This window comes from Vanacampus margaritifer, chromosome 9, assembly GCF_051991255.1.
Source record: "Vanacampus margaritifer isolate UIUO_Vmar chromosome 9, RoL_Vmar_1.0, whole genome shotgun sequence".
NCBI lineage: Eukaryota > Metazoa > Chordata > Actinopteri > Syngnathiformes > Syngnathidae > Vanacampus > Vanacampus margaritifer.
Window position 1 is genome coordinate 12,675,573 of NC_135440.1, and position 14,715 is coordinate 12,690,287.

Genomic DNA, 14,715 nt, shown 5'->3' on the forward strand with positions numbered 1-14,715 from the left:
ACCAAGGTCAGCCTGGATTAGCCGCTAGTAACCCTATCAGGTCCAGCACAATGATTACAAAGCCCAGTGACACTGGCTGTCAGCAGACTCTTTCTAGGCAACCCTAGAAAACCGACCCTTGGCTGGAGAGCCAACGGAGAGGGTTTGTCCATTTCAAATTCACCGTCTGCCCTGGTGGCTTTTATCAAACCCTTTGTTTATTTTGATTATTGGCAACTTTTTTGGTTCATCAATCAGGCTTCTATCTGAAATTCATACTACACATGATTCTGGTCATTTCTTTGAGATGCTTTCTTCTAAAGCCAATACTTACCTGTAGCTCAATGAACCCCCTTCCAGACCTACAATGAATGATGAACAATATCATAAGCAAGTTTTTATGTCTGTTTTACATCCAAATCCAGAATTCATGGGATTCATACTGTACCATTATTTTTGATTGTATTATGTCATTCTAACGCTGTTTTCCAAACATAATTTGTAGATTTAATGGCTAATACGATGGCCACATCCAGAAACACCTTACTCAAATCAGTGTGATCATCTTCAGTGATTTTTATTTTATTTCATTATTTTTATTTCTTATGTCAAAAGGGTTTTGTAGCCCCCATGTTTTGTTTTCTGTATGAAACAGGTGCAAATGACTCTTTAAAGTGCCCTTACGCCAATGACTGACAATATAATGTGTCCCTCTTTGTTTGCCAGTCTACCACAGCACCCTCCTTCGGCTCTCATTATCTACAAATAGGTATGTATTTTACATTACACAATACCACACAAGAAGGTGTGTTCCAACTATAGAGAGATCACACTCTTCAGCCTCCCTGTAAGGTCTATTCAGGGGTGCTGGAGAGGAGGGTCCGGGGGAAGTCGAATCTCGGATTCAGGAGGAGCAGTGTGGTTTTTGTCCCGGCCGTGGAAGAGTGGACCAGCTCTACACCCTCAGCAGGATCCTCAAGGGTGCATGGGAGTTTGCCTAACCAGTCGACGTGTCCATGTGCTTTGTGGACTTGGAGAAGGTGTTTGACCGTGTCCCTCGGGGAGTCCTGTGGGGGGTTCTTACAAGGTACCGAGCCCCCTTATACGGGCTGTTCTGTCCCAAGCAATTACATTTTTTAATCATAATTAATGGCAATACTTCAATAGTTAACTCACGATTAATCCCAAATTATATATCTGTTTTAAATATACAATAAAATGTACTATAAGTTTTCATGCTCTTAACATAAAACTGGAAAAAAATGTTTATAGAAATATGGCTGCATCTTTGCATTGATACAGTAATTTCATAATAAAACATAAAATTATTTCATTTAAATTAAAACGATGTACTGTAGAGTGTGATATTGATTTGTGTTGAGGTAATTTTTCTGCCACTAGATGGCATAATTGCATTTGTAAGACGTTGGTGACAGCTCAGTGCATTTTCCTTTTCATATTAAGAGCTACAGTATCTAATCTTTAACATGAAGTAACTTGCCAAATTCTGCACATTTTTAAAATTGTAAAATACAACTTGACCCCAGTCTCCACAAATATATGCATTATTATTAAATTTATCACTGCTAAATTTTGACGTGGACATGTCTGCTGCGTTGCGACTGAAGTTCCCTCAGTGCAGCCTTTCCAAGTAATGGGGCAGTCATTAATCACGCGTTAAAAAAAATTGGGGGGTTAACACTTTTTAAATAAATCAACTGTCAAATAACTCTGACACGGACCTTGTTTCAAAATACATTTCAATAGTTGAAATAATTTCTGAAACATTTAACTCCAAAATGTGACCACCCAATTTTTGCTTCATTGTATGCCTATACATTGCACATACACAGTCAGAAGACCGTTTTTGAAGTCCTTTAGACAGTAAGGGTAGTGTTGTTTCTGCAGTCCATCACAGAGCCCATATAGATAAACAACCGTTCACGCTCACATTCACACCTTTAGGAATTTTAGAATCTTCAATTCATCATTCAGCGGGTTTTTTGGGATGTGGGAGGAAGAGAGAACATCCCAACTCCAACAGAGATTTGAACATAAATTTCCTGACTGTAGAGCCGGTGTGCAAACCACAAAAACACCATCCTGCCACTTTGTGGTCAATACACACAAATGTACTTGACATGAAGACAGCCCCTGGCACTGACATCTTTATACTTTCCCAACCAAATGACAGCCGCTGTTGTAAAACCAACTTGTGCTTTAGCTCCAAGTGGAGTTGCTTTTAGTCTGTTGTTTTTGGATTACACTTCAAGCACATTGCTTTTACAGTTGCACTTTGTTCACTGAGAACTGTTTCCTCAACATCCATGTTAGTGAGGAGCATGTTAAACAAATCAAACCCTAAGACAGAGCTGCCTTTTTGATTTTTTTTTTCCATAGCTCGGATCAACAAGAACAACAGAGCAAGCAGCATAACATCTTCGAGGTAACGTGGCAACCAATGTTCTGCACTTCAGCACATCAGAGGCGCCCTGTGTTTCAATCGCCCTAAAGGTACCCGTTTACAAAGTGATACAGCTTAGGGTTTTTTAACTCGGGGCGAGGGGCTGATTTGAAACCCCTTCTGCTGCCAAGCGCATGGACGGCTGCTGATTAGAAAGAGGGTTGGCAGCAGTGGGCAGATGCCAGGCGGGAAGAGAAATAACGGCCTGGCCTCAGTCTCCCTCCCTTATTGACCCATCCCCCACAAAACCCAAAGGGGGAGGGATCAATTGCACAAGTATCACAATGCATTAGATTGGGACTTTTCTCGAAAGATCGATATCTTTTGCAAGCGTTTACAATTTATGTGGAGTTTTCTGGAGTGTTTTGATCACACAGAAAATGTTTGGATCACAATGTGCTTTCATCCGCATGCCCACACATACACTTGATCACAAAACCTACATGCAGTGTATTGTGTGCAACTTTGGTCTACTGAACACTCATAAGCAACAGAGGACACATTTAATTAGTAGCGTTCTGGCTTTCCTAAAATTCAGCAGAGTAAATTATCATTTGGTTGAAACATAATTCATACTGAGTTTTGTTGGAATTAGGACTATAGAGAGGATAGGACAGACAAAATGAATGTTGTACTAGACTGCTCCAATCAGTGACGATGGCATGCTGGGAATCATTAATGTGAACAAAATTACAAGCTCGGGCCTTAATCATGTTGTTATATGCTTGCATTGATTTGAGAGCAGCTCAATAAAACTAAATGGCTACTCGAGTCTTTTGCGCACCTGCACTACCTCACTACATGGCTACACTAGTCTTTTGCACACTTCATTCCATGTTGTCAATAAATACATCACACACATGTATATTTATTATTGTCTATTATATTAATCTGAGATTTATAAAATAAAAAAGACAAACATTGTAAATGGCTTAGGATACAAATTAAAGACATGAATTTGGCTTTCATGCAATTGATCAGTCATTTAAAAACAGACATTTAGAAATTTTCAAATCGTATATTCGACTGGGAGCTAAAACAAAACAAAATAATATAGGCTCTTTCATTTATGAGGCATAATTTTTTCCATGGTTTGGGTGGCGACATAATTACAGCTGGGTAAAAAAAAAAAAAAAAGTAAGACATAATATTGTCAGTTTCTAATCTTTATTTAAGGAATTTTAATTTTAATATAGATTCACTTTTTCGTATCTATTGTTTGTACTGCCTCTAATTTCTGCAAACATTTTACTGTAATTTCAAAATCACCTCATTGACAATAAAATGAATACAAATACAAAAAAAAATGTTAATTGTCATTTTAATTTAATTGATTAAATTATGTGTAAATATAGTGTCGATTTTGTTATTAGTCAATATAAACTACAAAGTTACACAGGTAATTGTTTATCTAATTTAGCATCCTCATGTGCCTTTACACAGTCTCTAAATTCTGCACCGTCTTTGTCACTCCGTCTCCTAGTCCGTCTGTCTATCTGTCCATCTCTCCTCTCCCATCTCGTATATCTCCATCAGGCTGGGACGAAAATATTTTAGGAGCTGCAGTCCGACTGAAACTGAGACCTGGAATGTACTCCTATAGCCTACTGTCTCACACACATGCACGTGCACACATGCTACACAACAGGCCGACAGGTGCACTTCCAAACTGACAATATACTTATGGACACACTCACACACGCTCACACACAACACTAATCTGTGTGCACTCACATGCACACTCTTGTCCACGACGTGCTGATGTTTGGCCTGTAGTTTGTGAATAGAGGAGACAGTGCCCCCTGGTGTGAACAGAGCAGTACTTCTTGACCTCCATATGTTATCCCGGTTACAAAGTACTAATTTGGAATTCAATCTGTACAAAACTTTATTATCTATAACACAAAAAAATATTATGTTGCTTTGCTATTGTTTTTCTGGTGTCCTATTGAGGCATCTTGATACGCAAATATCCCCATTGTGCGACATATCAAGGCGTGTTCTATTATTATATCATATAGCGTTTTTAAAAAATCTGATCTTCTAAAAATATTCATATTACATTATAGAATTTGTTATCGTTGTACACCTCATGTGCCAGTATTAATTATATATATTTTTTACAAGTTGTTTTTTTTTAATTTCCTCATGTATAAGTTAAATAAATAATATCCGATTATTATAAATGTTGGAAATACAGAACTTTTACGACATGGCTTGTCATGGATGGTATAGCCCTAAATAGTACCTTTTGAGTGCAACAATTAGTACTGACTAGTGCATTAATGTCGACAGAAATTATTCATATTTACTGCACTACTCTTATTTTGTTTCCTTTGTGTATAATATGATTAAACGTCTTCGTGTGAATAGTATTTAATTATTTGGCTGGATATAGTGTAGCTGTTTTTTTTGGTTCAATGTAGCAAAGTGTTGGAGTCTTTCTTGTCATTGTTGCCAGCAGGCAAAGTGTACTGCATATATTTAAATAACGGCTGTTTGCTGTTTACAAGTCTGCTAGACCACAATGCACTGGGGGGGACAAGCACCTGATGGATGAATACTGATGAGGAAGACTGCTTGGCCACTCTCTTCATTAGTTAGTTGCCACCTTGACTGCTGTCACAGCCTCGGATTTCAAGGAACGCCATTGTCTCCCACAGAGGTCATAATGCCTTTAATCACGATAATAAAGGACGAGCAAATGTCTGTTTTGCGTGGAGATGAGTTCAGAGCACATATCGCACACATACGCACATCAACAGGGGAGACAAACTTTTTATTGTGAGATTTTGTACATACACATAAGTTTGGCTTATGAAAACAGTTGATCAAATAAATTAAATACGCCTCTACTAATAAATAGATCATGGATGATATTGTAAAGCACACTCAAAGGACATTTACCGAAAATATTGAATAAATAGAGGGGCGCCCCCCACAGGCCGCTCTGCCCACTACTACAAAGAGGCGCTCACACTGGTCGTGTGTACGTTGGGCCAGCTGCAAGTTTTCATTTTATAGCTTCTCCGCCTCCCTAACGCCACCTCTCTCTCTTACTCTCTCGCGCCCTCTCTCACTTGTAGTCCTGAGTGTCAATTAAGATGAATGTGGATTAGTTTGAATCCTGCAGACATTAGTGAACAATCCGACGCGAGCTGTACGGGCCTGGTGGTGCAAGTAGTTTCATGTAGAAAAAAAAAAGTAATTTTAAACATTATAGTTAGGATAATAACAATAAAATAAAATCAAAAATGACTTTCAGTGCCTCCGTTTCTTTTCCTATGGGTATACTGACTTGCGTGACGGTCTTATCTAACAAGTAAAGACAAAAAGTAAATTCCAAGGAGGAGAAAGGACCACATACTGATCGGAGTCCACTTTTACAGTGGCCACTTTTTGTTCCGAGACTCTTTTCGAGGCAAAAAGGGGGCGGGATGGATATTCAGATGAGCCGGAGTGACAGCTCCAGTTCCCCCCAATGCCGTGTGTGAGTGTGTTTGTGCGCGTGCGTGTGTGTGTGTGTGTGTGTGTGTGTCCAACTCCATCGACTCCTTCCCTTCCAAGTCTTCACATAGCGCTGCGTACTAAAAACACCGGACGCTAGGGGATCAAGACGCACGCCACCCAGCCTCTATTGGGCTCTTTGACAAACCTTTTGCTACAAAGGGGGCTTTGGAGGGAGGACTTTATTTATTTATTTTTATTTCACTGTCTGATGTGACTGTTCGCACCGCTCGATTGTTTTGACCGCTGTTGCCCGCCCTGCGCGTGTTTCCCCCCCTTCCCCTTGTGCGCCTTTTCCCTCCTTCCTCGTTTGGATCGGCCGTCTACCCCCACGCGCACCCATGTCCTATCCTCAGGGTTACCTCTACCAGCCCCCGGGCTCTCTGGCTCTGTATTCGTGTCCGGCTTACGGGGCCTCGGCGCTGGCTGCTCCGCGGAATGAAGATCTGGCGAGGTCTTCTTCCGGCTCGGCGTTCAGCCCGTACCCGGGATCAGCTGCTTTCTCCGCCTCGGCCGGCTCAGGCTTCTCCAGCCCGCTGTCATACTCCACGGACCCCGCCACGGGATTCCCATCATACATGGTAAAATATTTACATTTTGTGCAAGGAATGCAGACGAACAATATTGACAATTAAAGGGCGCATTGACGCATGTTTTATTATATTGTATTTTTTTTATTTATATGTTTTTTAACTCTCCAAATTATGGCAAAACTTATCAGTTCAAGATTGCTATCCAAATCGGCCTATATGCTAGCGTCGTTAGATGCAAATCAACGGCAGTTTAATTTTAAATGGGAATTTAAAGCATGGCTTGCTAGTTGTAATGGCTTAACAGTCAATGCGCAGCTAATTATGTAAAACTGAATACCCAGCGAGGGTATTCATTTAAGCTTTCCTCTCCCAGCAGTGAATTTATGGGTCAGAGGAAATTAATACAAAGCATGCAGCTTTTAAAAGTCGTTAAAATCACACTGGGGCGAGAGATGTTGATATAGAGTTAAATGCTAAAGAACACTCGAAGCGTTTTAGGGGCGGTTAATTATTTGTTTTTAATGCTGCAAATATGACGTGTCAGCAAAAAATATATAGTTATTATATTACATTTAAAATACATGTGTAAATTGAAGAACTTGTTTTATGATACATAAACAAAATCATTTTTTACAATATTAGCTAATCCATTTCGTGTCATTAGGCACCTCATTTATTTTTTAAGCGTTATGATGTCGATTTTTTTTGTTTGCACAATACTGAAAGTTGAATTAACATAATTAGTCCGATAACAATATAATCAGTTTACAGCTTTTAAAACAATTTTTGCATTAAATAAAACAATGCATATTAATAGAGTCATCACACAGTGGTATCATTGGAAGATTAATTAAAGCTTCCCCCGCAGAGTTCTCCATACGACGCACACACGACAGGCATGGCCGGGGCGTTAAGTTATCACCCCTACGGGAGTCCAGGGTACCCCTACCAGCTCAACGACCCGGCTTACCGCAAGAACGCCACTCGGGACGCCACGGCCACCCTGAAGGCCTGGCTGCAGGAGCACAGAAAGAACCCGTACCCGACCAAAGGGGAGAAGATCATGTTGGCCATCATCACCAAGATGACCCTGACTCAGGTCTCCACTTGGTTCGCCAACGCCAGGAGGAGACTGAAGAAGGAGAACAAGATGACGTGGGCGCCGAGGAATAAGAGCGAGGACGAGGATGAGGAGGATGGGGACGGCGAGAGGAAGGATGTGGAGCGATCGGAAAAGAACTTGGAAAACAGCGAGGCTTCGGCAGAGGATGAAGGTGCGCTGGACAAGACGTGAAACGCAGAAACACATTTGTAAATAATAACAAAATGGCTGAATTATTCATCAAATTATTTTCGGTAACGAAAATCTGATTTAGTGATCGATTAAACGCCATATTTTTCTTAATTCATGATATGCAGGCCTATAGTGTTTTTAACGACTTATTTAAAAGACCCGATTATAAATGATAAAGTATATTGCAAAAATGTGTGTTTTTTAAAGATGACGTTTAAATGTAAAATTTACATGCTGACAGTGATTAATACACTGCACTTACAGCTGTGAAAATAAAAATGAATAGCTTACTTATATTTGGCACACAAAAAAAATCTGCACCCTACTCAAAATAGTAAAATGAATTAGATTTAGCCTATTTAAGAAGAAAAAAAAAGGCTACCAACATGACATTTATCGATTCAACTGAATAGTGCATGGAATCTCCTTTATTGATTTGCAATTGTGCACGTTCTAATTCCAATTTCTGATCATTTTGTCCACAGGCATTAGTTTGCACGTGGACACTCTGACGGACCACTCGTGTTCTGCCGAGTCAGACGTGGAAAAAGTGGTGTGTCGGGTGGGAGATTTGGGTTCGGACCCGGCCCGGGACAAATGCGAAGATGACGTAGAGGAACAGAACCACGCCTCTCGCTTTCAACTCTCCCCCAAATCGGTCACAAGCTCGCCTCTGATGGGAGTCGAAGCGCCGGTTTTCACTCATCAGCACCATCACCTTCATCACCTCCAACATCTCCAACGCGAGGATTTAGCTCGGAGCCTCGGCATGAGCAACGGCATAAATGCCAGTAAGTCCTGCCTTGAAAGCAGCAGAGCGTCCACAGGGGCTTCTCAGAACCCCAAACCCAAATTGTGGTCACTGGCGGAGATTGCTACCTCAGACCCAAAGCAGCAACTAGGGCAACCAAACTGCCCCTCCTCCTCTTCCACCAGCGGGGGCCTTCTGACTCCCCCGACTCCCTCCTCGGCCTCCCAGTCTGCCACTTCACCCTCTCTCTACCCGACCCCCTCTCTCATCGGAAGACCTATTTATTACACGTCGCCCTTTTATAGCAATTACACAAACTATGGCAACTTTAGCCCGCTGCAGGGCCAAAGCATCCTGCGTTACTCCAACTCATCGGGGATGAGTCTGGCTGCAGCCGCCGCCGCCGCCGCCGCCGCCGCAGCCGCTGCAGCCGCCGCAGCCAACGAGGGGTTCGGCTCCCATCAGGCTCCGGAGGCCAGCACGCTGCAGAAACAACTCAGGCCCGACTCCCCCCTACTTAAAATAAACTCAAACCAGACTGGTGGTGGTGGTGAGCAACTTCAAAAACAGCATTTCAGAGCTGCTAATTTGGAGGCAAAGAAAGGCACGTAGAATTGAGATGGTGTGATAGTGAAGCATCATGAGATTGTATTTTATAAACAAAACAAATACAGGCACACACATTGAGTGGAGTCATAATCACATTTCTAAATGAAGAGTTGTTTTTTTTGTTTTGTTTTTTGCTTAAATCGGGTTTTCACTTATTAAAAAAAAACTTTTGGGGGATCATATATAAACAATTAATGCTGATTTTATTTGGGAGTAAATTTGAGCAACAATTAGCGTCTGGAAGACAAACTGAACCACGCCCATATGTGCTCACGTGCAACAGATGAGTGCTATCAAACATGGCGAAGGAGCATTTCTCTATAGGTTCACACGTGCGTGTATGCAAATGTATTCACACTTACTTAATCATTGAGGATTTACATAGTTGGGGATTTTGACTGACGGTGTCCTATTTTTTGGCGGAATTGATAATTGGTTGATTGGTTACTTCCATCTTCTGCAGGTAGGTGTCACAATTGCTTTGACTTTAAAAGCAGAGTAGACGCCACCATTGAGCGTTTCAAACATTTTCTCTCCTACAAAAGGTCTCCAGTGCCACAACACACCCCTCAACTTTTTGAAGCTGCTGGCTTTGCCTCACTCGGCAGTACACACACGTTTGAAATATTATTTTTGGTTTGCGTGTCACTTTATGTAATGCACTTCTCATTTGACATACGCTGAGGCTTTATACGTTTTCCCAATATATGTGATTGTCACGTTATTTCTCAGGTTCCTGGTTTGCTATTTCAGTATACTGTATTTATGTGTGGAAAAATAATTTGGCTTTTTTTGTCCACCCTTTCTTTGGGAGGGAACATAAATGCAAAGGACGAGCCAGAAGAGCACCTGTAAGGACTTCAAAGTGGAATAGCCTACATTTGATATTTATTTTTTTAAATGATGGCGGAATTATGCCTATAATTTATGCAAGTTGTATTGCAAAAAAACAGAGAACGAAAACTGACATCTCAACGTCGGTTCTGTAAATATATAAATATATATATATTAACAATTTTTATTTGAATTTGTGAAAAGCAACACAATCTTATTATGAGGATTAGGCCTACTCCTGATAATTTATATATTTTAATGTAAATAGAAATGTAAATGAGCGCTGGTGGAATACTGTACTGGTGGTATCAGCTATTCAAAGTTGGAAATATTAAACTGTTTTCCCAACTGTAAAATGTTCAAGAGTCTTTCTTTGATTTGATCTATCTATCTATCTATCTATCTATCTATCTATCTATCTATCTATCTATCTATCTATCTATCTATCTATCTATCTATCTATCTATCTATCTATCTATCTATCTATCTATCTGCACCAATTTTGGTCAGGATAGTAATCTCTCTTTGTCTCACCAACAAAATATTTATTTTCCCATTTCACTCTCCTTTTGCCCTATTTCACATTTATTTAAAAATGTGATTAAGACAGCCACCATGGGACACATCAAGCATTATGGGCCCCCAGTGGGACTCATCCCTGGAGCTTTTTCCCCCCTAACTGGTTCATGCAGGGTGGGTGTGCCCTGCCTGCTTCATTATAGGTACATGGCACTGAGCGATCCATAAAAGTCTATCTCAGCATCTGCCAGCTCCAATGGGCTGTGTGATGGGTCCTAATAGGACAGACAGGCTTTCCTCTGCTTCTCATCATGGCTGTTTAGATGGCTTGCTCTAGGCCACAGCTAATTAAGCACTTTGGGAAGAAAAAAAACTTATTTGTAGTATTATTACTTATGGGGTTGTGATATAGTCAAGATGAACTGTATATCACTTTGAGCCACAAGGCTTTGTGATGCAGTTTAAGGCCCGATACTTGAGTATTGCGTATTGCTCAAATCACGTGATCTCTCATTTTAGAAATTTGTCGGGGGGGAAAAAAGTTAGACTTTTAGCATAGATTTATTTTTAAGATGGGCAAACCGGTTATATTGGCGTAGATTTTACTTTGATGGCAGAAACATGGATTTAAAATCCTGTGGCCTGACTCCTTTTCACTCTCAAATGCTTTCATTATGTGATGCTTTGTTTAAATGCATGCTTTATTGTCAGGTGGGATCCATCGGGGACTCAATAGTGTTGTCAGAAAACACCAGAGGCACTTCACAGAGCAAACAGGGAGTCTCCCTGTTTCTCTCCCGCTCTCTTTCTTTCTCTAAACTTACTGCTTCTACCTCCAAATGTCAACATTTGTTCCCAATAAAGATAGTTATTGTTACTGTAAAAAAATGTCTCGCCCACCGGTCGCCTTTGAACACATGAAAAGAGACTCCCACCCTGCCTCTGCATTTGATTGGGAGCAGTGGCAGGTGAAAATGGGAGCAAGGCGTCCATTGCACATAGCAGAGCTCATGCTGTGAAGTCTGTTGTGAATTTATGTCACAATTAGTCACAATTGCACAGAGGCTCCTCCGTTTCCGTTTCAAGAAACACAAAACTATTTGCAGAAGAGCCCAGCTTGACCTCGAGCCGGGCCACATTGATCTTCAAGGCCTGGGCAAAACAGACAATTTAGTCTACTGCCAAGGATAAAAAGTGCAAGAGTGATTCTCACCTTTGCTTTAGAGAGAGTGAACTCTTTATCTAAATATTCTATGAATCCAACCAAATGTTTTAATGCTATCATATACTGTAGCTTAGCACGGAGAGTGTGATCATCCATACTAAGGACTAGTTGTCATTGAGAGCTGAATAGATGCTATCAGAGTGCTCATTGCTTTATGCGAGTGTAGACTAGAGAACAAGTGGACTCATTTCCCTTATCGTTGATCAAATAAGCAGCTCATATATGCAGATAATTTATGAGCTCTTTGTATCCTTTTATCCTCCCATCAACCCTTTCTCCTCTAAAATGCTTAAGACATTAATCTCTGACGCTCACCTGTGTACCAATCTGCAGGCAAGTATTATTACAGCGACAACACACTTTACACATTTTAATCCAAATTTCAGTGGCTCATGTTGGGATATTGAATTACAATACTACAGTTAAGAAGGACATTTAAGTCTGGTGTCCAGTCCAGGATGTTACCCACCTCTCGCCCAAAGTCAGCTGAAGGCGTGAAAGAAAATTGGTCTACGGATGGAGATTTTGATTTATTTTGCTATTTCCCATTTTTTTGTTTGTTTGTCCATTTTTGCTTTGTGCATTCTTGTCTCTCTTTGAATCACCTTACAAATTGTGTTCTCTGTGACTGCATTCCCAATTAATATCACAATACAAATAACCACAGAGGGAGTTTAATCTGTACTAAAAACTGTTCCAACATTTAAAGTAGCACTGAGGAACTTTACAACTTTAATAAAATATTTTACATTTCTTCTGATCAAACATTGACTTAAAACTAGTTGAATTGTACCTTTGCCATGGCCCGAGGGTGTCTGTATCCTTTTTACTGGCACTAAGCAACTTTGAGGAGGATGGTAGGAACACTGCCACACAAAAAACTCCAAATGTAACTGACTGCTTTATGGCATTCGTAACTTCCCCCTTTCCTCATTCGTTACAAAGACGGAAGTCAATTTGAATGTCGACGCACGATTACTGCTTTCTTGGCAGAAGCTGCAAAACAAAAGAAAAGTTTTGTCTGAGGAGACAAAACAGAGCTACCTGGATTAAAGGACAGTCAGGGATCAACATTGGATGCACTTGTCCTCATGGTAAATGTGCTCTTCCTTCAAGCATAATATTACCGCCTTTGTCCATATGGCGCGGCCATAAGTAACGTAAACTGAAAGTTCCTTAGTGTTGCTTTAAATAAAACAATACGTTAATACAGTCGCAAAGCAAAGAGAACAAATGTAGCATATTAAAATTAGTAAAAGAACACACATTGACAATACTTAAATACACGTAGATACCACAGATTTGCAGACATTTAAAAGCAAAGGAAAGAAATAAAAGACCGTTAAATGAAGTTGATTTGAATATCCTTAAAAAAGTGTCTGGATGAATATGTGCAATATGAATTTGCGGAACATATGGTGTTTCACAGGGCTAAATTATGGGGCCTGTGCTGTTTTTATTGTATATGCATGCTGCCCCTTGGTTCCATAATAAGAAAACAGCGATGGTTGTTGTTTAGAGCTCTATAAATATAGCGTCGAGTTGAGTATTGGGAGTCAGCATCATAACGGCATGACCTGCATTGCCAAGAGCAATTCTAGTCCAACACAACTAGCTAGCTAGCAAAACTGTGCAGATGGGGAATACAACAACACACTTTCTAAATTCAAGGTTAAACTAGCCAGATTTGATGAAAAGGTGACTCTACCTCTTCATTTTGTTCATCAGTAAACCCTATACCTATGCCATGAATTTGAGAGGGGGTGGGGTCAACACATTTTATCTTTCAAAAAAGAAGGGTTCGGTGAATGAGCATAGAAAACTAGTGTTGTTCAGCACCTCCATAAAGGTTATAAACCACTGCCTTCAAGTGTTCATTACTCAACCCATTCAGTGATTTGTAGACCAAAAGCACATTTTAAAAATCTATATATTTTTTAATGAACCTAGTATGCATATTTTTGGAATCTGGAAAGAAACAGGGAGAACGTGCAAACTAAAAAAAGGAAGGAAAGCCTTTGAGAACCGCTTAACTGTTAGGGGGACGTGCTAACCAGTCGGTCACCATGCAGTTCCTGTATAGTTCACCTTGTATTTGACTGTTTTCCTATTAAGTGGCACTAATGTGGGGGTGAGTGAGAGTCTCCAAAAACAAGTGGCAACAAAATCAGCTACAGGTGTGGTTAATAGTGCACATCAAAGTAGACAAGGGGCTTTAAAAACGAGTTTGAGGTCTTGTCCCCTCATAAAAGTGTCAGCTCAAATGTTCACAAAAAAGCTGATCAAGGAGACTAAGCAGTGCACATTTTGACACAAGTGCTCTCAGATATGCATATAAACATATAGCCTTACACTCGTACCTGCATGCCGCACACATACGCATGCACACACAAATACACCAGTACTGCAACAGTCCAAACAAGGCCATTTGAAGACTAGACATCCACCGCTAATTGACAGTTATATTTTACGCCTGTCGTGAGTAAACACTTTGGGGTAGTGAACTGAACCTTTGGGCCATAAATCAGAGAAAAACTGGATGGACAGCAAAACTTTCCCAAATGTTGAAGTAAAAGGTGACACATAACATTAACTTATTGAGCTAATGACTATTAATGCACACTTATCTGTAAATAATACAAAAAATGCTATGTCCATATTATGGTATTTTATTGGTTAGCTGTGTATCATGTAAAGCCACTTTTTTTTTTTTTTTTTTAGCATATCAGCAGTCGTCTGATTCCACGTGTTCCATACAAACGCACGAGACCTAAACTCTGTTCACTATGATATGCGTCAAGTGCAGTTAACATGCAGCTCGCCCTCCGAGCTGGATTGCAAATTGACAGCTTTTAGGATTAGTGAGTCCAACAACCAACTGAGACAGACATGTGAAATGTCATTTTCGCTTCCTATCTATCTCAAGTGTTTTATAAATGAGCTTAACATGTCTGCGTAGAACTACCAGTGCACCCATGCCTCCAACCCTGCCCTCCCCCT

The 14,715-nt window shown here is 40.4% G+C and overlaps 1 protein-coding gene across 2 annotated transcripts; it reads left to right on the plus strand.

Moving 5' to 3' along the window:
- The first annotated feature begins 728 nt into the window (after window positions 1-728).
- Window positions 729-10,265, plus strand: irx2a (iroquois homeobox 2a). Of its 2 annotated transcripts, XM_077574534.1 has the most exons (6): window positions 729-748; window positions 842-1,066; window positions 2,380-2,493; window positions 6,307-6,531; window positions 7,352-7,757; window positions 8,263-10,265. In XM_077574534.1, exons 4-6 carry the CDS (start codon window positions 6,529-6,531, stop codon window positions 9,138-9,140), a joined length of 1,287 nt encoding a protein of 428 aa, XP_077430660.1. In that variant the 5' UTR covers window positions 729-748; window positions 842-1,066; window positions 2,380-2,493; window positions 6,307-6,528; the 3' UTR covers window positions 9,141-10,265. The 2 variants fall into 2 exon arrangements, with proteins under 2 accessions (XP_077430660.1, XP_077430659.1); XM_077574533.1 differs by lacking the exons at window positions 729-748; window positions 842-1,066; window positions 2,380-2,493 and having other exon boundaries at window positions 3,025-6,531.
- The last annotated feature ends 4,450 nt before the right edge of the window (window positions 10,266-14,715 follow it).

Bases quoted from the DNA above. Each gene is read 5' to 3' on its own strand.
- irx2a (XM_077574533.1), top strand. From the start codon at position 6,292: ATGTCCTATCCTCAGGGTTACCTCTACCAGCCCCCGGGCTCTCTGGCT. The intron at 6,532-7,351 runs GTAAAATATTTA...CTTCCCCCGCAG, and splicing joins CGGGATTCCCATCATACATG to AGTTCTCCATACGACGCACA. The intron at 7,758-8,262 runs GTGCGCTGGACA...TTTTGTCCACAG, and splicing joins GGCTTCGGCAGAGGATGAAG to GCATTAGTTTGCACGTGGAC.